The 22,685-nt window shown below is 46.8% G+C and overlaps 1 protein-coding gene across 1 annotated transcript in view; it reads left to right on the forward strand.

Annotated features, from left to right (window-relative positions):
• Window positions 1-6,759, forward strand: part of LOC144179890 (signal peptide peptidase-like 2B) — a 37,844-nt gene extending 31,085 nt beyond the window's left edge. Inside the window, exons 9-13 of the mRNA XM_077708314.1 lie at window positions 252-484; window positions 839-903; window positions 2,955-3,137; window positions 5,013-5,060; window positions 6,580-6,759. Of these exons, the coding sequence (XP_077564440.1) occupies window positions 252-484; window positions 839-903; window positions 2,955-3,137; window positions 5,013-5,060; window positions 6,580-6,759 (709 nt within the window). The remainder of the gene's footprint in view (window positions 1-251; window positions 485-838; window positions 904-2,954; window positions 3,138-5,012; window positions 5,061-6,579) is intronic.
• The last annotated feature ends 15,926 nt before the right edge of the window (window positions 6,760-22,685 follow it).

The following is a 22,685-nucleotide window of genomic DNA, read 5'->3' on the forward strand; positions in this document are numbered from 1 at the left end:
CGCTGACGAGCCGGTTCCCACTCTTACCGCTGCGTGACGCACGACCGTCAGCAGACGGACAAAAAGACTGGACATACAACAGCTGCGCTGTTAAAAGACGTGTCTACAATATCCAATATTGTGTGCTTGATGCACTCGTTTTGATGTCTCGGAATACAATCACCACACTTCGTAATACTTTGTGAAATTCTCCAATAAATTCATAAACTCATAGAATAGAAGGTGGCTAATCTCATATGTCCTCCCCCCAGCTACTACTACCACGCACAGAAGAGAGAAGAGCGCCAGGCGCGTAGGCATGCACCTCCGACGAAGCTGCCAGCGAGCCCGACCGGTGCCGGTGACACCGCGCAAAAGAAGGGAGAGCAGAGCGAGCAGAGTGAAGGACCTTTCGAGCTGGAGCTTACACCTCGATCTATCATCTGTTTCGTGATCTTCATGTCCAGCATGCTCCTCGTCCTCTACGTATTCATTCGATACCTCGGTAAGTGCATGCGCATACGTGTGCTGCTTAAGGTTTAAGTTGGCAATGTACTGTCGAAGCAGGTTTGCCAGGCCCAGCGCTATCCTGTAAGGCGTCGTCAGTAAATGTGTAACTTGCTGCACAAAGCACACTCACCGAATATAGCGCAACACACGCTACCGAATTTTTACCCCCTTATATACTCCTGTAATTTTCTCGCAGTTATTCTAGGCGATATTGCCACTTGATTTTAGTGGAAGACAAAGCGCGAGATATTAGATGTGTGCTCCATATAGCTAAAACTGGTCGGTTCATGCGTTCTACATTTCCAGTGCCACAAGTTAAGCAACGTATGCTTCTCTTTTGCCTTCGCAGTGTACGTGATTATCGGCATGTTTGTGTTGGCATCGGCAATCGCCCTCATCGGTGTGCTTGAACCGGTCCTTCGCCGTCTTCCCATAGGCACGACGACGTATGTACGAGCCCATTGCCACCCCAAATGGCAAGGGGGGGGGGGGGAGGGGCTCATCGATAGCAACTGTTTTTATGCTGACCCCAACCACAAATTTGTGCCGAGTTTCTAGGAATACCCTTGATGCAGCCTTTGTAAAAAAAGCGTCAGAAAGACCACTGCGGATAAAGGCGCCTCGGGGACAACCCTATATTTGTGCGCTGCTTAAAGGAACCCTGCAATGTTTCTTTTTCAATTGTTTTTAAATAATAATTGTTTTCACAATGCAGACTACAAGCACAGTCTGCACTTAGTTTAGGGGGTCAAGAAACAACTCAGAAAAAATATTGCTCCGCGCCCGTCACCTAACGTGTAAACTTGCCCAAAAGATGTTTCTCTGTTTGCCCGTCTCAGCACTGTTTGCCGCCTTTTAGTGACGTCACTCGGGGCATACGTGGCGGCTATTGGCCTCCTTTCTAAGAGTGGCAGCAATAACTGCATTCGATAGCCACTTAAAAAACCGTCCCAGATGAAAGCTGTAACTGGTAGGCGTATCTGCTCCACGACAAAATTCCCCGGTGCGCTTTGTGCTGGCGATAACTACAGCTTTTGCAATGCTTTCAGGCACGAAGGAAAGAGCGAATAGGTTTATCGGCAGTGTTTCAGGGTTTCTTTAAAAATCCAAGATTTTTTCCTCCAGAGAAACTAAAAAGCACATTGGCTGCGTCAAATTCCAGTGCGCAAAAGTGCAATTACAATTTATGTTGCCACATTCCCTTCGTATCGAAACCTCATGAGGTTGCCAACCATTGTTCGATGACAAGTTCACAAAAGGCCTGGCCCGTTCGTCCCCAGTGGAGGGCGCGTACACTACAAACACAAGACGATGTACGAGACGCGGCAATGTACTATGGACGTGCCACGTCTTACCGCGGTTTGAGGCTCCCTGACACACCAATAGATGCACGTCGAGACGCCACGAAGACGAAACTCCCTTCTTCACTCCCCTTTTCAATGATAAAACAGTAGTTTCATGAATAAGACTGCACGCGCGACGTTTTGCGGTGTGATTAAACACCAAATCCCCTTGTTTTGATTGCATTATGCGTCGCGTTAAGTGTTAGCTCCGACAGCGCCCATTTGACGTAAGGCTGTCGCGTATCGAAACGCAAAGTTATCTTATCGTGCTTCTGGGATTCCACATCGTCTAAGGTTCCTGTCTTTTATAGACGATAGTTTTTCTTGGGCTACTTAAACCCAGAAATTTTGGTCTGTCTGTATGTCTGTCTGTCTGTCTGTCTGTCCGTCTGTCTGTCTGTGACTCGATTCAGCCACCCGGCCAAAGCAAAACAATGCCTGCGTAATAGTCTTATATAGTCACAGCTAAATCTACCCGTCTATGTCCGGTGTAATGTTCATACTTGCCAATATTGTTGAAGAAGAACAAGACATTACGCAAATATGAGACAACAAATCAATGCAGAAGTGATATTTGCAGGGTTCCTTTATAAAAATTCAAACATGCTTGACTTTTGCGAAATTAAATACTTCATCAACTGTAGAAAAAGAATTCACTCTGCCGTCGCCTGCTGTCGCCCGCGCCACTATAGCTTCTGGCGCCATTTTAAGAAAGCAACCGGCAACAGTTACGCAAGGTTCTACTAGATAGGTTCCACTAGATAGGTTCCACGTTCTGCTTGCAACGCACGTGGAGTAGGGAAACGCGGTTCTATAAACGTTGAAGTAGGGCGCCTCGATTAACGCGCGTCTTCGCCGTACGGCAGCGTTCGCATCAAGACACCCGGTTTGGAGCAGTGTAACGCGGGAAATTTAAAATGATTTAAGCAAACAATTGGCGTCTTTACCTTGGGAGGAGCGCGACGCAAGAGGAACAATATGAGAGGTGAGCGGTAAAGCGAAGGGAGGCATTTACTTCGCAAAAGTCGATAAAGACTATCGTCTTTTGACGGCATTTGCAACGAAAGGATCAGATATGCGGCCAATTTTTTTTCCTCTGCACTCTGAAGGGTTTCCCCGCAGGCGCTTCCCTGCTTCTTCGTGCCCGTGGAGGTTCGCCAGCTGCTGCTTATTGTCTTCTCCGTCGCCGTGTCCTTCTCATTCGTGGTCTTTCGCAATGAATCCTGGTCCTGGATTCTTCAGGGCGTTCTGGGCACCATCTTTTCCGTCTACATGATCAAGACTATTCGCATGCCAAGCCTCCAGGTGAACTGCGCGCTTTTTTTTTTTTTGGCCGCAAGCTATAGACCTCTGTATATAAGCCTATCAGAGGCCAGCAAACTAATGTGGCATAATGAGCCCAGTTCACAAAACTATGTACACGCGGGATATTGTAAGAACAGTTGTTACTGGCTGCCACCCGCGCAAGTGTTCCGAGAAAGAGAAATGGTGTGTCTCGCCACTCTTGTCGTGGCAGATAACCCAGCGAAGCTTTTATGGGTTCACAAGGTTGGACATATTCACGGCACAAAACGAGACTGTATTGACCGCTGCGTAGTGCAAAGAGTGCGCAGTGCATATTGTTTGCGTGCTGCCAGCCGGTGGTGTCGATGGGATTCGCGGCGGGAGCGAATGTGTCACGTTTGATGCCCCCTTCAACCCCCCTCCCCCACGTTTCCACTGCCGCTGCGCCACCCCCTCTCCCCTATCTGCGGCTCTAATGCAGCGCGGAGTGCCGACACCACACTCTCTCCATACTCTCCGGCTCCTTGGCTGTTGCTGATTCGCGCCCTCTGTGAGTGTGAGGGATTTGAATAGAAAGTGGAAAAGAAGTGGACTGGGGATATTTTGAACTCGTGTGGAAGTCCACCACCATACAACCCAGACTGGGGGAGGGGGAGAGGGGGACTGAAAGGGTATAGCTGAGAACAAAGGAGGACAAAGAAGGAAGGAAGGAAGGAAGAAAGAAAGAAAGAAAGAAAGAAAGAAAGGAAGAAAGAAAGAAAGAAAGAAAGGAAGGAAGAAAGAAAGAAAGAAAGAAAGAAAGAAAGAAAGTAGTGCAGTGCCTCCCCGGTTTTGTGTTTGCGGACGCGTTCTGTTAGCGGAAAATTCCCGGCTCGGTTATTCCCTCGGTTATACGGGGATGCTTATGTGGGCTAAAGGTAAGCAGGGGTGATTCTGAGGTTCAGGCCAGTCAGAAACTGCTGTCACCATATCTTCCGCACGAACAGCAGAGATAATCTTGGCAGTGAAACTCCGCATCTGCCGCACACTTGAAATCACGCTGCGAACTTTCTGGCTTGAATTCCTACTACCCGAGAATGGAGCCAGTTAAATCACTTATAATTGCGCTTTTTCCGTTACAGGTTATCAGCCTTCTACTGGTCCTGCTCTTCTTCTATGACATCTTTTTCGTTTTCTTAACACCCTTGATTCTACCCGTAAGTGACGTGGGACGCTGGCGCACTTAGTGTTTCAGTATTTAGACGCCACTGTACCATACGGTTTAATAGGGGCAGATGGAGACACGGTGCCCGTGCATGTGTATACATTGCCACGTTGAAAAACTGTTAAGGGGAAATTTTCCCTGCAGTTTTTATTCAGGTGATCTTCTATATTGCCGTCGAGACTCTGACTCGACAGATTCGCTGCAAAAAAAAAAAAACGTGCGCCCACGAAGATTACCCACCATCCTCGTTTCGGATAGGAACGTACGATGATGCACAAGCCAGAAAGGTGTTGTTTAGTTAGCCCCCCCCCCCCCATCAAAAAAAAGAAACAAAGGATGGCATGTAACCCACTGAGAATGACCATATTCCCCTCAGACGACGTCGTGCACTTGCCTTCCGATTGGGAACCGTGCATGTGCGCCTACAACCGTGCGTGCGGGCGTTGGTTCGTATGCGTGGCCCATCATGAGTGTATGAGGGGGGTGTCGCCTTCAGGCGTTTCCTTAGGTTAGAGTGTCTTGCACACCCTTATATCCCATTTAGGTTAGCATTGAGAGAAAATGCTTTCAAGTAACTAAACACGGCGTCTTTTTTTCTGCCTATGGGGGACGAAAACGTTACTCACCGCGTGGGGACCAGTGGCTAGCAGCTGGAGCCTAACATCTGCTTCTCTGTTCTTACATCCCTTCAGAGAATACACCCGCACAACACGACGAACAGTTTCGCCCAGTCGGCCGGGGTAAGTTACCGTTCTCGTGCTAAAATTAGCGATATCCTTGATAGGGAGTTTAATAAATCTGCCCGTGTTGGAGCACCCGCTTATTATTATAAGTCTGGTTTCCTCGCAGCCAGCGGAGGTGAAAACGAACGAGTTATTGAGATACATAGGTGTAGGTTCTAAGGATGAAAAGTATTTCATTAGAGGTGGAAACAGTGGCACGAGTGGAAGCGTCACGCTTTTATTTTTTCTTCTCTCCGCAAATTTGCGTACAGGATGGGTTCGTCATGTTGAATATAAGTGTCGCGATAACGATAACGTTCCTGGTGCTGATGGTGATAACAATGAATGCTGTACCACGCATGTACCGCGCACGCTACTTCCAAGCTTGGTGTGATATCACGCTGCTGCGCATGTTTTCTAAAGTTTTCTAGATGCAACTGAATATGGGTGCACATAAAGCCAAGCTCCTAATAATACAAAAGTTAACCGATCCAAACACAAACTAGGCTTACTGCTCACTATTCCTAAAGCAAACGTCATAATAGGAAAAGCTGTGAGAACCACAATTTTGCTACACCAATTCACTGCTTAGGGGATTTGTGTTGGGGAAGTGACTTACTTCTGGGCAATGTTTTTAATTGCCGCAGAAATTCAAATAGAAAATGTTTGAAAGACGTTCCTTCTACTCTGGTCGTTGTAAAGATGGTCTTGTTGTCGAAGGCTTCTTCAACTTCGGCTATACAATTTCGGAATTTTGTTTAAGCCATCACTCTGTTTTTTTTATTATACGAATCGAACCTACGTAATCCAATTCCAACTAAAAAAATTTAGAGGACGTTGTTTAATTTGTCTTCATTAAAGCATTGACGGTCATTCCGGTAGCTATGCTTTTCTGTGAGCGGGTATGATGTCCAATGGCGCTTTCAAATTCGCGAAAGGAGGTTCTCCCTAACTTTTGGCCACGCGCGACTCCGACCAGTGGCTCGGCCACTTTGCTGTAATGACTGGTTTAGGACGCCATGTTCAGGCGCTCAAAAGTACCATTTAATAGCGTTGTCCTTGTAGTACGTCTGCGAAAATAAGAAATTGGGTCCCAATAATTAACATCATTACCAACTTCCAAGCAACGAAAAACCGGCGAATAACGGATTTCCGATGCTTTGCTATGGCCTCGTGGTCGTCGGCCTCGTAGAAACAATTGTAGCCTACTTCGTTGCAGCGAAAAACCGGTGAAGTGGCGAAGGACGCTGTAGGCGTGGAAATAACGGTTGTTCGCCGCGTACTCTTCTGTTCGTCTGCTGGGAGGCTACGCCCACCGCACAGAGAGAAAGCAGAAAGCCATGGTTGATTTCAGCGTCAGGGTACTCTTGGTCGCTCCCGGCAACGGTTTTTGGCCGTGCGCCCGCCACCGCTGTCGTTCCCAACTCTTCGCCGTTTTTTCGCTGCATGTCGGTTGGCCCTGAGTATTCCAACCCGCATCAGATCAACGCGCAAGCTTGGGTAATACCAACAATAAGGCCTCTTGGGTTGCTTTCAGAGAGGAGACAGCGTCATTGTGGAAGTGGCCACAGGCGGTGGAACCGGCGAGAGCGTTCCCATGGTGATGCGCGTTCCCCGCTTCACCACCGCGGACATGGCCGCTTGCATGGGCGGGTACTCGCTTCTAGGCCTCGGGGATATCCTCATACCCGGTCAGTCGCGGTCGCCATCGGAATGATGACGTACTAAGCATGCTAACGCACTCCTGTAGCGGGAGGCTTGCTGACAACTGGAGTTCTCGCTTTTTTAGTAGTTCGCTGCGACAAACGTGGACGCTTTATACAGCGCTCTAGGCCGTTCCAGTGGATGTGTGAAAGAGGTACAAAGAGAGACAAAAAAAAACATGTATTTTAAAACAGTGGTTGAGATTTGGCTGCTGGCCGGTCTCTATGAAACTCGGAAAAATTAAAGGCCTCTTAACGTCGGTATCCGAGCTTGTCAGGGCCGCCTGGCCAGCTCCGAGTGCAGTGTTGCTAAAGCTCAACCGCACGGCCCGCTGCGTTGCAGGAGTCAATTGAAAATAAGAGATTCTCCCTAATCGAAAGCACAGTTCTATCGCACCACCTTTAGTGACACAATGCGCAATTATGCTTCTTATACGATCGTGTCCGTCGCTGTTGTTCAGTAGCCCCAATAAAACGTGTAGAGGAGCTAAGTAAAGCAAACTACTCTACAGCATTCACGCAGTATACCTTGGGGGTCACACGAGAAGTCATCCCCTGAGAATACACACCAGTTGTTGGAATAGAACAACCTACCGTGTTGTCTGGATGCACAACACAGTTACAAAAGCAGATACACGTTCAATTATCCCCGGCATCGACCGACACCTATGTTAGTTTTTGTGAAGTGTGCTGCTTATCCACAATGCGATGAGCGCCGATTGCAACAGCTTCGCGAGGAACCGAAAGAAATGAAGAGCGACCATCAAACTGCTATGTTTATTATTGAGAGGTAATACGGGCTTGCTCACGGAGTCTTTTGAGCAGGCATTGGGCATAATCGCTGCAGCACACTTTGAGCCATACGGCAGCCATTTATTCATCAACTAATCTCTTTACGTCGGCGGAAAGTTCTGACTCCTTTTATCAAGCGGCCGTGGTTCTGGTAACGAGCGGGTCGCACACCCAGAGTTTCGGGAATTGGCAGCGGCACGCAGGGAAACCGTTATTTGAGTCCTGAGGTACGATGGCCATTCCGTAAAAATAAGCCGCAGCCCCCTCGCAACGCGAACCGCTCTCTACCACGAAATGCGATGGGTTGTTGGCTGGTCCCCTCTGCACTTATTTATTTATTTATTTTATTTATTTATTATACCCTCAGGGCCATGGGCATTGAAGAAGGGAGTGGGTATAACAAGATGTACAAACATAAAAACAATGCATGTGCTCAACTACAAAAACAGATTATCCTGATTAGACAATGTTAGCTAATGCTCGATGAAACAGGTGATTATCGCGTATGGAAACAATATAGGCGGGAAGGTTGTTCCACTTTTGGGATGTTTTGGGAATGAAAGACTCAGCAAAATATTTTGTGCTGGATGAATCACCTCCAACTTAATCATTATGGTCAATTCGACGTGATATGTACTGAGGCTGTGAAAGCAGTTCAACATGGAGGGAAGCATGGTAATAAACTTTATGAAACAAAGTTAGGCGAAAAATGCGATGTCGTGATGCCAAATATAGGAGGTCAATACTACTTTTCATTTTCGTTACACTTGCAGTCCTGTTATAATTTGATAGAATGAAACGGGCTGAATTATACAGAACAAGTTCGGGCGCGGTAAGTAAACTGTCATGACACGGATCCCATACTGGCGTGGCGTACTCTAGTTTTGATCTGATTAGTGTTTTGGGTAGAACAAGTTTTAAAGAAGATGGGGCTGAGGAAAAGTTTCCACGCAAATAGCCTAGCATGCGGTTTGCCTTGTTAATAATGTGAACACCTAAATACGTATAAGAGGAAACGATTTAAGTGGTATGTTGTTCAGGTAATATACGGGCATACAACTAGTAGTTCTTTATACACGCATTACTTTACATTTAGTGACATTAAGTTCCATTAACCATTCTTTGCACCAGTTACTTACACTAGTTAGATCTGATTGGAGAGAGTAGGAGTCGTTGTCAGTAGTTATTTCCCGAAAAATTACGCAGTCGTTGGCAAACAAATGAACATTAGAGGATATAAGAGAAGACAGATCGTTAATGTAAATAAGAAACAAAAGAGGTCCCAGAACAGATCCCTGGAGGACCCCCAGAGGAAACCTGGCTGAGTGAAGAGTTATGATCATTGGCTGAAACAAATTGCGAGCTATTATTAAGGAAAAATTCAATCCACTTCATGATGGTGTCACGAAGTTGCAATTTGCTTAGTTTGTGCAGTAGCAGTTTGTGGCACACCTTGTCAAAGGCTTTAGAAAAGTCTAAATAAACACAGTCAGCTTTTGATGATTGGTCTAAAATGCGATGTAACGTGTTAGTAAAAGATATTAACTGTGTTTCGCATGACACTCATTTGCGGAGACCGTGCTGTGCTGATGTAAAAAACGAATATGATTCAAGGAAACTGACTAAATTTGTAAATATGATATGTTCCAGTAATTTACAGCAGGTACTAGTTAAAGAAATAGGGCGGTAATTGGCGGGTTATGTTTGAACCACCTTCCCTATTTTCTATTGTATAGGTAGCGTAGATGTGTCAAGTGATTGCTGGAATATTTTTGTTAAAATTATAGAACTAAATAAAATTGTATTCTTCAAAAACTTTGAGTCTATTAAATCGTAACCTGGAGAAGAGTGGTATTTAAATCCAGCAATTAACTTAGCCACACCTGGCGCTTCAATAAAGTTGGAGGACATTACAGGAAAATTATATGTTTGCGCACCTGAGTAGCATTAATTGTGGAAGCAACAGAAAAGTTTTTCGTGAATGCATCACTTAGCACAGCCGCACAATAACTCGAAGGAATGGAATTACCCGATGCGTCTTCTGAGTAGATACTGTTATCATGTGACGGATTTATGACTTCCCAAAATTTTCTAACGTTAGTATTAAGCATGGATGGCAAGGTTTGCGATACAAATGAAGATTTGGCAGCTTTTAGTGCAGATATGTAAGCGTTCGATGCTAATCTGTAAGCCTCGTTTTCTGGCAGAACGATAAAGGCGCTTCTTACGGTTAGACAGCCTTTTCATGTGGGCGTTGTACCACGGGGCGCGAGGATTACACGTTATAGTGCGTTTCGGTATGAATTTCGGAATGAATAACCGCACCGGAGGCGGAATATTACTACATGTGGAAAGGCGATCGTTTTATGCCCCGTATCTAACCAGGAAAGTACGCCTGAGAAGCATGAACTGTATAGTATATCATACAGTACCAAATGCTTTAGATTTTAAAGGCGCCAACGAGACAAAATACTATAGTTTGTATTATTCCAAAGATTTCATGTTATATAGTTCCCCCAGCGCTTGTCCGGCAGCAAACTGCGCTTTCTTCGCGGAGAAACTAATCAATTTCAGTTAACATTTCCATTCTCCCGCCAAATCGTGTGTTTCGTAACGTTTGCGATGACGTTTCAAGGACAGGTCTTTTAGCCTACAGCGGACGGGGAACGTCATGTTTACTGTCGGGCCTCCTATATGGCGCCACCACAATGCGCAGGACCGCTGTCTGCCCTCGCTTTGTTTTACCGGATTTGCACCTGGCTTGATTTTGTTACGGTTGAAAGTAATCGTTTCGTGAAACATTGGGTATGCTCCACAAACAGGGTCACACAACACATTGTCGCTTATGCTGATCGGCCAGTGTCGTGTGAGACAACTCCAAAGCGCCGGACAGCTGTAAAAGGGCAGCTCTAACAAACATGGTGCGCCCAGTACCAACAGCAGTACGCACTCATACTTCTATGTTTACGCGTACTTTCGTAACTTCCATTGTTTCACCCTACCATTCACACTGTTATAAAATGAATAAGCATTACGGTTAAGCGAATATAGGTCGTCCTGCAAGCTTATCAGCCATGCCTAACTTGCGTTTGCTTTTGCCGCCCTTAGCCAATCGCACGGCTGTGCATACGACGTCATATGTTCTAGTGCGGAAAATAAGCCAATGAGTCTCATGACCATTTCCTTCTTTCTTAAATATGTAGCTTATTTTAGCGAAATTAACGTTAAAATGGGTAGCAGTTTGATTCTAACGAGGTACTCTTTCGAATGAACCAAACGTGTTTTGTCTGCGCGGCGCCTTTAAGCATCACCCCCCCCCCCCCCCCCATTTTCCTGTGCCAAGCATGCTGGACGTAGTTAGAATAGATGAGACGAAGTCAGATTAAGATACCTGGAATCTAAGTGCCCTCTGGCTATAGACAATAAGCTAAGCGGGATATTTTCGTGTACGTTTCTCTGCATTCGAGGCTGCTTTGCGTTATCAATTTAATGTTTATTATGGCCATTCTATTTCGGTTCGTCTCTCCATGCTTTGTTTTTTTCCTTCCCTCTTCTGGTTTTAATTCTTTCTTGGCACTGGCCGTTGCTGCTTACTTATCTTTCTTTTTATTGTAGTTTTTTTTTCTTTCATAACACCTTTTCATCTGCCAGGCCTGTTTTTTTTTTAATAGCGGTGCTCGAAAGTCACTGACGCGAACTCAAACGTATACACTGCGAATTTCCATACGATACAGCTATTGCTAGCAGCAAACACAAACTTAGTGGTGTTCGATGATCGAAAGTGCGTTTCTGTTTGACCGTGTACAGGCTTCCTGGTCGCGTACGTGCACGGCTTCGACCTCATCTCCTCTCCGCGCCGGCTCTACTACATCACCACCATGGTCGGTAGGTGCACACCTGCTTCCAATTTCACCGTTTCTTTGCATTTACGATTGATTTTTAAAGTAATATATGTTGAATAGACTCAAATATAAAAGAGGTAGCACTACTCACAACACTGACGAGAAAATAAAAGTACCGCGAAGACTTTCTGACCAGCTCTGCGTTAGCAATGTAATGCCGGGGACGCTATTGTGAGGAATTACTTGATTTGCGAAATCGCAATACATAGATACGAGGTCTCCCTCGTCTTTAAAAAACGGCCAAGAGGATGGCTAGGAGAAGCTGGAAGCGGCGGTGAAATGACCGCGGTTCAACTAGAGTACGGAGGGGTCATGATACTACAGAAGCCAGCAAATTATATCTCAGATTTTCCTGGAACTTTAAGTAACCTAGCCTAGAAAAATGGCAACGTTACTTTGATCCACTAAAAGGGAAATGTCAAGGACAATAAGACAGCTGGACCATTAGGGCAACAGACGGACTACCCAGACATCGCACTAGAAGTAGAAGAAAACCGTCCACCCGACTGAGGGATGAAATCAGAAAATTTCCAGGCAAAGAATAGACGATGGCATCTCAAGGCGGCAATGGCTGAAGGAGAGGCCTTTCTCTCGCACTGGACACAGTCAGGATGACCATGACCACGACGACGACGACGATGACGACGACGACGATGATGATGATGATGATGATTTTGAGTCTCTGGTTTCAAGCGAAAATTTGTGCGCGTTGTCATCCTCATGATCTCCTCTACCGCTGCCCATTACCTGTACATGACCTGATAAGGGGAGCGAGTGAAGGTCGATCATTCACTCATAACAAGGATGGATGAGTAAACAAGAGAGAACAACTACACGTCATTGTCCATAGGGACAGCAGTTCTATCTTCTCTCCACTTAAGGAGCAGTGATGGTGGTTACACAAGCGCCGATCACCTGGCACCGCGTTCTATCTCCAAACCAATGTTTCATCATCATCATGGTCAGCCTGTCTACGCCCACTGCAGGGAAAAGGCCTCTCCCATAGATCTTTAATTATCCCGGTCCTGTGTTAAGTGCTGCCAATTTATCCCCGCAAGCTTCTTGATCTCATATCCCACATAACTTTCTGCCGCCCCCTGCCACGCTTGCCTTCTCTATAGATCCACTCCGTTACCCTCAATGACCAACGGTTATCTTGCCTTCGCATTACAAGCCCTGCAAATGCCCATTTCTTCTTAATTTTTCTAATATGTCTTTAACAAGCGTTTGTTCCCTGACCCACTTCCCTCTATTCTTGTCCAGTAACGTTACACCTCTCATATTCCGCTCCATTGCTCGCCGAGTTGTCCTCAATTGAAATTAAACCCTTTTAGTGAGCTTCAAAGTTTCTGCCCCGTAGGTGAGTACCGATAAGATGGAGCTGTTATACACTTTCTTTTTCAGGAACTACAGTAGGCTGCCATTCATTATTTGAGACCGCCTGCAGAATGCACTCCAACCCATTCTTATCCTTCTAATTATCTCTGCCTCATGTTTGGTATCCTGGGTCCCTACGTGGCCTAAGTAGATACATTCGCTTGCCACTTCAAACACCTCGCCACTTATCTTAAACCGCTGTGCTCTCCCGAGACTATTGAGCATTACTTTATTTTATGCATATTAATTTTCAGGCCAACGATTCTGTTTTCTTGTTCAGTGCGGTAATCATGGTTTGGGATTCCTGATTGATTGATTGTGGGGTTTTTGCACGCCGACGCTCCACAGACGATGAGGGGCGCCGTAGCGGAGAGTTCTGGATTAATTTTGACCACCTTGGGATCTTTAACGTGTGCCGAAATCTCGAACACGCATGCGTTTTTTTGCTCTTCACCTCCATAAGAAAAGCGGCCGCTGCAGCCTGGAATCGAACCCGCGTCCTTGTGCTCAGCTGCGCAATGCTTTGCAATTCGTTCCCTTTAGTTACGTATCAATGCTACGTAATCAGCAAATCTGAGGTTACTGAGGTATCCTCCCTTAACTCTTACGCCCACCTGTCCACAATCCAGTGTTCTGAATACCTCTCGTAAATATGATGTGAATAACACTGGAAGAGATAGTGTCTCCTTGTCTGACGCCCTGGTTATAGGTATTATAGTGTTCTCCTTATGGAGGGCTATGGTAGCTGCGGATCCATTGTAGATATCCTCTTGTATTCTTACGTAATGCTCGTCTACACCCTGATTCCACAATGCCTAAACGACTGCTGAGGTTTCGACCGAGTGAAATGCTTTCTAGTGACATATGAAGCCTATGTATAGGGGCTGAGTATACTACTCTGAGCAGTTTTCTATAAGCTGATTGATCGTGTGAATATGGCCTGTTGTTGAGTAGCCTTCACGAAACGCACTTGTTGATTGCGTTGTCTGAAATCTAATGTTGCGAAAATTCTGTTAACGATTACCTTGTTAAGTACCTTGCACACGACTGACAGTAAGCTGATCGGCCTGTAATTCAGGTCCTTCATGTCGCCTTTCTTATGTACTAGGATGATCGCGTTCGTTCAAGCTTCCGGTACACTCGCAGTCATTAGGCATTGGGTATACGGGTTTCCTAGTTTTTTTTTAAATAATTCGCCCGCCATCCTTCAAGAGGTCTCTGGTTATCTGATCCTCACTAGGTGCTTTGCCCCCTTGCATTTCTGTCAACGCCTTCTTTACTTCTTCTGTCGTTCTGCCTCCTCTGAACTACTACTTCCTACCAGAAGCGCCAACTACAAGGGGGCAGTGGGGCTCGTGCCCCCCCGGACGGCTTTACGGGGGGGCAGAGCTCCCTCCGGCCCCGGCTGAGGATTTGTTTTAAGGGCTTGGCTCGGCTCTGCGCCCGTCGACATCGGACTGTTGACCGTCCTGTCTGCCAACTATTGTTTACAATAAGGGTTATGATCTTGAAAGACAGTTCCGTCCTCCCGATGGGCAGGGGGAAACGCAGGGCCGTGTCGCTTTTTTTCACGGTGAGTTAGACGTGCTCAGTGTGTGGATTGTTGACAACAATGCAGCGCTGCGCTTGGCTAGGGTGTCTAGAAGGGTGGCCCTTCTAGCCACCATAGCTTGGCTTCAGCAGCAAGCCAGCAAAGCGACATTTTGTCGGGAGCATAGTTCGGTGCACTCGATCGTGAGTACACTCATTTGTACTTATTTGTACTCAAGATCACGAGTGAGCACGATGATGAGTAGTACACACCCAGATTTAAAAAGTTACAGGGGTAAGTCCACTACTCGTGAGTACAGGGGTAAGTTCACTACTCGTGAGTACAGAACTCATTGTTGCGCTCGTGAGTACATGCACTCGTGAGTACAGCAGTGCAAACAAGTTCTATCACAAACTCAAGTCTGGACGCACGTGTACGAGTTTCAGACATTTGGCGCTGTAACTCTCAAGGATGGTAAACTCAGTTAACGAAAACTGCACCTCCCGCCTTTGCCTGTCCTTGTTTGGCGCTGTTAGCGTTTTTCGGCGGTCGCTCGGTAAGGGGTCGCGGTGAAAAGAGAAAAACGAGGGGGTTAGGTCCTGGTGGGAAGCGCGGCCACAGTTGCTCTGTTTCTACGGCACCTGTTGATTGGAGCAGTTATTTTTATTTACAAATGCGCGGCCTGGGAACGCGTAGCTGCTTCGTTCCGCTTGCTTCATTCAAATTGTTTTAGGTGAAGCGGTGGAGGCTGCTCACAATGCATGCACTACGCGCACCGAAGTCGCTCTTTTCCGGTCTTAAGCAGTTTCCATGGATGCATGTCATGCTCTGGAGTTGTTTCGTGAGCGGAACCGCTCATTTAAACAGTCGCAGTTAGTTTACGTGATTCGCGTCAAATTGACAGCATGGTTTGCGTCAACCACATGGTTTTATTAGGCTCCCGTTTTGAAACTTTTTGCTCAGGTTTGGTAGGACTATGTCCTCGTGCTGTCCATTTACACGTGAGCATATAGCCCCACCGTGCAGGTTGTGGGTTGTTAATCGGACATCATAATGTCCAGTCGAACGCGTGTGACGCCTTGTTTCGCCTCGCATATCTTGTCGAACAGCTCTGGCATCTTGCTGCTGGAGGAGCGTTTTGCTTTCGAATGGCAACCCGATGCGCTGCTTCTCATTTATGCCACCGTGTAATGATGAAGCTGACGACGACGGTGAATTTCGGTGGTTGTTCTTCTCCTACTTTCATCTGCTTTTTACTGGCGGGGCGACCACTCCTTGCTAGCAACTTGTGCAGAGTTTAAGCTCGCACTGTGGAAGTCCTCGTGAAAGGGCCGTTATATATGATGAACGCCAACGCCAGACGTTGGGTATTTACCTTTAGCTCGCGTCTTGGAACGTCTCGTAAAACATGTTGCTTGCCCATAACGACGCCACCGCATTTTTTATCGATAGCTCTCAGCTTCATCAGCGCTTCTCGAACCAAGAGCTGCAGATTTCCACTGTGCAACCAACGCACAAACACGGGAATACAGTGAAGTCAGTGCAAGCTATCACGCCTCCGAGAAGCCTGTCTTCAAACTTTGTTTTCGAGGTCACAAAGCACGCCAGAGCAGTTGGGCAGTGCTGTAACGGCTGCCAAGCAGCGGCAGCAACTGGGTTCACTGCGGCCGTCGACTGCGAGCGATGCCCGCTCCAAGCCTCCAAAACACATACACTGTTGGGACTTGGCCATCCCAGCTCAGTCACTACTGTTGCGACGTTGCCCTGCCCAGTCCGCTATCGACGTGGCGCAGACCATATAGTAGCCGAGCTGACGGTTATTTGAAGCAACATTTGTATACAATATATACAAGGTAACAAGAGCGTTACATGGCTAAGACAAGCGCGATAGCACTTCTCAACTCAGGGCCTTCGATGAGATGCCGCCGTACGACCGCTGCTTCCGGGCTGGTTTTATACCCCCATGGTTCCGTTGCAGCCGCGTGCAGTTCTAATGCCTCTAGTCGGAGCTATCACTGGCCGAATTATGAATCTGGCGAATGGAGGCGAAGCGATTGCGTCAGCCGAGCCGCCACGACCGGGAAAGGGAAGGCGACTCTGCAACAGCGTCTCCAGGCGCTACTTGCTGCGTGTCCGCGGGGATTAGTTCGTCCCAGGCATGATTTGGTCCAGCCGTCGCGATGGGAAAGGGAGAGCAGACTCGGCGGCGCCTTTCCCTCTAAGTCGCAGCATGTCTGACGCGGGCGGTTTGACCTATGCGCGAATCAACCCCGCCATCGGCACGTCGCCAGGTGCAGCGAATTTGTGTCGGGCGCTTTGGCACAACACACTCACGGATACAAAAATGAGTGGTCAAAGTCAGACCCGTTTCCGGGGCTCTTAACGAAAATGAACATAGCAGCGCGTAGCGCCCCGGTTGTGTCCCATTCTCGTGTCCCTTTCTTTTTACCCCCGAACTGCCTATTAAAAAAAACAAATCGATTCGTTTTTTTTGTGCTGATCGTTCAGTCATGCAATATTTTTGAATAAATGTCACCGGTAAAACACGTATTCAAAGAAATTTGTACTGGATGCGTCAAACTGCTGAAGTTAACGGTTCATAGATTTGCGGGACGTCTTATTTGGGGACACCTGGTACTTAGCCGACGCAATGTAAAAGGCCCTCACTCCTGAAGGTGCCCCTTATGATGATGATGATGATTAGTGGTAGCCTCTTTGTTGCGGGGTGGTGACGTGTCATCTCATAGGGACCCCCCCCCCCCCCCCAACCGCTTGCTCCCCCCCTCCCTTCGCCGCTTCGAGGCGCACTCCAGGTCTGCCCCCCCCGGAAAAATAAGAAGTCTACGCCACTGCTTCCTACCGTATTATCATTGATGTTGCGGCTACTGTGCAGATCTCTATAGAACTCCTCGGCTATATAACTGTTTTATCCCCATTCAACATTACCTTTCTGAAGTGCATACATCTGATTTTTCTTCATGCCTAGGCTGCCTCCATTTTTTCGGCGTGCTTAATCCTCTCCATATTATACTTCCGTATGTCAGATGTCTTACTATTATTGATTAACTTCGACAGCAGCGCTAGTTATATTCTGTCAGCTGTCAACTGTCAACTGTTATGCTTCGCCTGTCAACTGTTCTGTGAACTGTCAACTGTCAACTGTTCTGTTTACTGTTATGCTTCGCCTTTTCCTAATTAAATCTTTCGTCTCGTGGGAAAGTTTACCAGTATACTGTCTAGCGATCTCACCTCCGACTTCTACGCACAATCCGGCATAATGCGTGTAAGATTATCGCTCCCTTCCTGTGTCGTAAACTCTGCTTTTCCTTTTAGAGCGGAATATCGTTTCTGCAGCACGATCCTTAATTCTTCAACTTTCAGTTTTGCTGTAAGCTCATTGATCAGCTTCTTTTGTACTATCTTGTGGCGGTTCCTCCTCAAATCTGGCCTAATTCGAGATCTTACCATCCTTTGGTCACTACACCTTATACCCGTGCCACACGTACACCAAAAATGACATTAAATGCTGAAGGCCTAAAGATGCCAAATCACATTAACTGGCCGGGCCCTGCTACACGCGAAACCGCAAAGGCATTAAATGTGTTAGGCATGATGGTGATCATGACCAAAAAGAGAAATTCATTCCTATTTTAGAAGTCTTTAATGTAGAGAAAAACATCTTAAAGGGTTGCAAATGTTTCTTTGTGAAAGAAAACGTTATGAGAAAGTGTTTTCTTAAAAATGGTGTGAGCCATTTCTAAAAGTGGCTTCATGAGCTGCCATCGCCTGCCAGTGGTAGCCAAATCCGAAAAATTTAGCAGGATGAGTGACGCGATGTTTTGCCTTTTGCCGCTGTTTTTGTGAACTTCGTCTTCTTCAAAACTTCGGCACCAAAGGTGCACAAAAAATTGCCTTATTATGAAGTTCAGCCACGTTTCCGCGTCAACACTCTGGTGCTGAGAGTTTCGTAGGTTTAATTTGGTGCTCATCGTGTTCGAGAGTAGGTAGATTTAAGGTGTTCGTGAAAGTAAATGAGTTGTACGGAACTCCTTAAACCAAAATGACATTAGAGCGAGTGGCATTAGATTTTTGCGTGTAGCAGCGAATTAATGGCATTAAAAGTTAAGGCATTAAGCACTTAATGTCATTTTTCCTGTACGTGTGGCACGGGTATTACCCTTCCCGGCACTTCCAAATCCTTCACGACGCCAGGGTCATAGTATGAAGTCTAATTCATTTTTATGCTCCCCTTTCTGGCTCCTCCACGTCCAATTCTGGCTCTCCCGTTTGCGGAAGAAGGTATCCTTAGATGCGTAGATTATTCCGTTTTGCGAATTCTACAAATAAGTCCCCTCTGTTATTCCGGCAACCCACACCGTAATTCACAACTACCTTCTTGCCTACTTTAGCATCGAAGTCTGCCATGACTGCGGTATACTGCGTCTTTACTTTAGCCTTTCCGATAACACATCTTTATACAAGCGTTCAACTAGCCGCTCGTCATGGCTCGATGAGGCGCGTATACCTGTACCCCTTGAATCTGTTCCTCTTAATACCCTAGTTACAAGACCGGGTGCCCTTTCGTTAATGGTATGGTCTTCGTGCGCTGGTACGGTGGCGCCAGTGATGTGCTGTGTTCAGCGCCATCTTACGTACAGCGAGGGCCTAACTTCTGAATTACGCGAGCTGGCGACGTCCCGAAGCATGGCATTCAGCGGTGCACCATTAGCAGCAAGAGAAAGAAGAGATGGGCGCAATGCTGTTGCAGTGCGATACAAAAAGCCAAAAGGTAATTTAATAAACATAAAACGATTCGCAAGGGCGGCAGGAAAGCGATTCATTACAATAAAAGCAGTTGTATACAAGCGCGGAGTGTGTCCGCGCTCCGTAGGCACACGGTCATTTTGCAACAGCTTCTGCTGAACACCAGCGGCGCCGCCCAAATGAAAGATAAAAGAAGGCGTAAACCCGCGAACCCACTTACGAAAAGAAGGAGATGACTGCAGGAATGTGCGTGTGTGCGCGCAACGCCTCCTGGAAGCGATAATATGTGTGTGAAAGAAGGTGCATTCGCTCCACCAATAGAAAACCTTTTAGTGGGTCGCTCGCCACCGAAGAGCATGAAATAACGGCATAACGTCCCAACGCCGCCGCTACATTTTAGTTACCTTAGTGGGTTTAATTTATTGAGCTTTAAATGCCACTCAGGGCATTTGGCATAACCGAGCAGTTCGTGGACAGCTTATTGTGAGAAGAAGACCGGCGACGCGACGTCACGGTGCTTTTAAAAGCGAATGTCTCCCGTGTAAACTCCCCTGTCCCTTGTCCATGCCAGGAAGTGATTTGATGTCCGTTGGGTGTGTGGAATTGCGGCGAAATTGTCGTGTGTGTAGTGCGACACCCAAGATATGCATCTTAGGACATAGGACGGGTCCAATGTTTGGCAGTGTAAAGGCTTCACCTGTTTTCGTAACCTCAATAAGCCCTATTACATCCCATTTAATGCCTCTAATTCTTTGAACAACACCTCTAGACTGGCCTCGCTAGATAAACGACAAGTGTTAAACGTTGCCAGGGTCAGATTCCAATGGCGGCCTATGCGGATTCAGTGATTCTTTGCACCCTCTGCTGCGTCACAGGTCTGACCCCCGCTGTGGTCAGTTGCTTCGCAGCCGCTGGGAACTGAGGGCTGAGGAATAATTGGTGCAGTCATGGGATGTTGTGGACATTACTACAGCAGGGTGGCCAATCCGGCTCGGTTGCGGGAGTGTGTTGCCGGCAATGGACGCCGGGATCAGGCCACACCCCAAGCCTCCTTCTGCAATCCCATGAATACGCCGATTTTTTTGTTTATCTTGTGCGAATTGCGTGGCACCGGGATTCGAACTATGGTCCTTCTGCATGCGAGGTTGATGCACTACCTGTTCGCCACCGCTGCACCCAACCAATGTTTATGATAAAAAATATGAATCCTCGAGTTCTGCTGTGTTGTTCTATGCAGGCTACGCCATTGGGCTGCTGCTAACGTTCCTCAGCCTCTACCTGATGAAAATGGCGCAGCCAGCCCTGCTTTACCTTGTGCCCTGCACGCTACTCCCTGTCGTAGCAATTGCCTGGAAGCGGGGCGAGCTCTTCGACATGTGGCACGGCCTCAAGGCAAGTTTCTTGCGAACATTGTCGTGAGAATTTATAAACAGGTAGAAAATTGCTTCTATGAAAACTGCTTCATCCTGGACCAGGAGGGATTCTTGTTTAACTGTCAAATTTCTAAAACGATGTTTAGCTTCGTTTTGGAGCGGTATGGCTCCATATTATGTGGACGTCAAATTTTCCTTCGCAGAGTGTTACTCCACTTTGGGGGTTTCCACTAAATCTGGTCGACTAACGTAGCAATGCGATCACTTTAGACGAACTGGGTTAGTTACTACTCTCTGCTGGCAACCGTGTCATCGACGACTGACGAATATTCATGCGAACACAAAAGTCAGAGTATTGCCGTGGTATTGCTAAGATATTCGGAGCCAATGTACAACTTGACCACTTTGAGTTCTCCCACACAACCTGTTCCCGGAAAAGAAAGCACACTGCTTATAATTTTCATATAATCAACTTTGTGGTGCATATGCAGTAATTAGATGCAAATCTACCTCAACTTAAGTACCAGTTGTAAAGTTAGGCCTCTTTAGAGATCCCTAGAATTTACATAAAATTGCGCTGATGTTTCTGGTACATTTGTTCACAAGCAAAGGTTGGGTTTTATTTTTCAAGTAAAGGTGCAAAGAATAACTACCGTTTCATCAATGTCGTAATGTACCGACCAGGTCTTCCTACCTCCTTATAGTTGAAGACAGCTTGCTGACGACGCCACCCACGCATGTGCCTATAGCTGTACAATTATGAATAAATGAAACGCGAACACGGAAATGTGAACCAGAACACACAAACAGCGCGATTTCTTTACACGCAAGCCAAAATGACGCGTGACTTAGTTATGAAACGAAAATTCGGAGCTGCGGCTATACAAATAGCGCGCCATTATTGGACTTTAACGAACAGTATTTTAGAAGCGACTGCATCTCATTCACTCGCCTTGTCCCTCCATACGGCGTTGTTGTTGTCCGTCCACACCCCTCCCCCATTCTCCTTGCCGCGCAAGCTCCGCTCTCCGCCGCTCACCACCTGTCCTCTCCGATAGCGAACACTCTCTCGCGAGGGGCATTCGATTGGATTCGATTGGATTAGCTTGGCTTGGCTTGGCTTGGTTCGGATTGGATTGGATTTGGATTGGATTGGATTAAAGTGGATTGTGTTGCGTCATAGCCGCGCCATGTTGCGTCATAGCCGCGGCAGGGGGTTCACGGCACGTTTCACGCTATGGCAGAATCAACCTAACCGAAACAACAACGGAAGCCCCTATGCGTCGCATCTACACAGGGGTTCCCGCGAGGGGAGGTTGGAGAATTTTTCAATTTTGCCTGTTCTGGGTCATATTTTACTGTTCTCGTTTTATTTTTCCATGACTGTACATACGTACGCAGCTCGAGGTAACTACCGAATCTGAGCGGGACCACCTTAGAAATACCGGCCAAATTATTAGTCCTTAGAAGTCTGCAAAACTCACTCTCGTAATCCACGGCTCATGATTGTTGAGCAGCAACGAGGTAAGGCCTGGACAAAGTATACGTTTGCATGAGGCAGGCCGTGTAGCGCAGATAGGATTACATCCCATTGAGCCACGTCTGCCAACTTCTGAAGATGTTTGTTGGCACAGAGGAAATATGTGGACATTGTTTTGCCTCGTGGATTTTATGCATCGGCAGGTGATAAACTCCCTGCCATGGTTCACATAATAACCTGCAGATTTCGGCGGAGAGTGTCGGGAAATCTATAGGTGGTGAGTAGGGCTGAAGAGAGTGAGCGAGAGTCTTGGACTGGTGAGTTTTAATATTAAACCTGAGATGGGCTTTTTTATTTTCGAAATCCTTAAACTAGCGATGTGTCATCACTCCATGGGCAGTGTGCTTTACAGCGACTTGAGTATCGAGTAAATTCACCGAGAAGTTCACGCTATTTATCATTGGCTGTGTTATACCTCTCTTTACTCGTGTGCTGTATTGTACGTTCACCTCAGATGTGACCTCTGATTATACGTTCTGTCATCTTGAACGAAATCAAATTTTTCGTTTACAGTCAATATGTACGCTTTACGGAAAAATTGGGTGTGCTAATACATACCCCAAAGATAGAATCTAAAAAAAGAACAGGCACGGAGACAGAGCTACAATGATCAGCGCAGTCCTTTTCGTCCCGTTTCCGTCCCTGTCTTTTATTTGTCTTT

This window comes from Haemaphysalis longicornis, unplaced genomic scaffold (genome assembly GCF_048455015.1).
Source record: "Haemaphysalis longicornis isolate Haplotype H1 unplaced genomic scaffold, Haemaphysalis longicornis Haplotype H1 scaffold_4, whole genome shotgun sequence".
Taxonomy (NCBI): Eukaryota; Metazoa; Arthropoda; class Arachnida; order Ixodida; family Ixodidae; genus Haemaphysalis; species Haemaphysalis longicornis.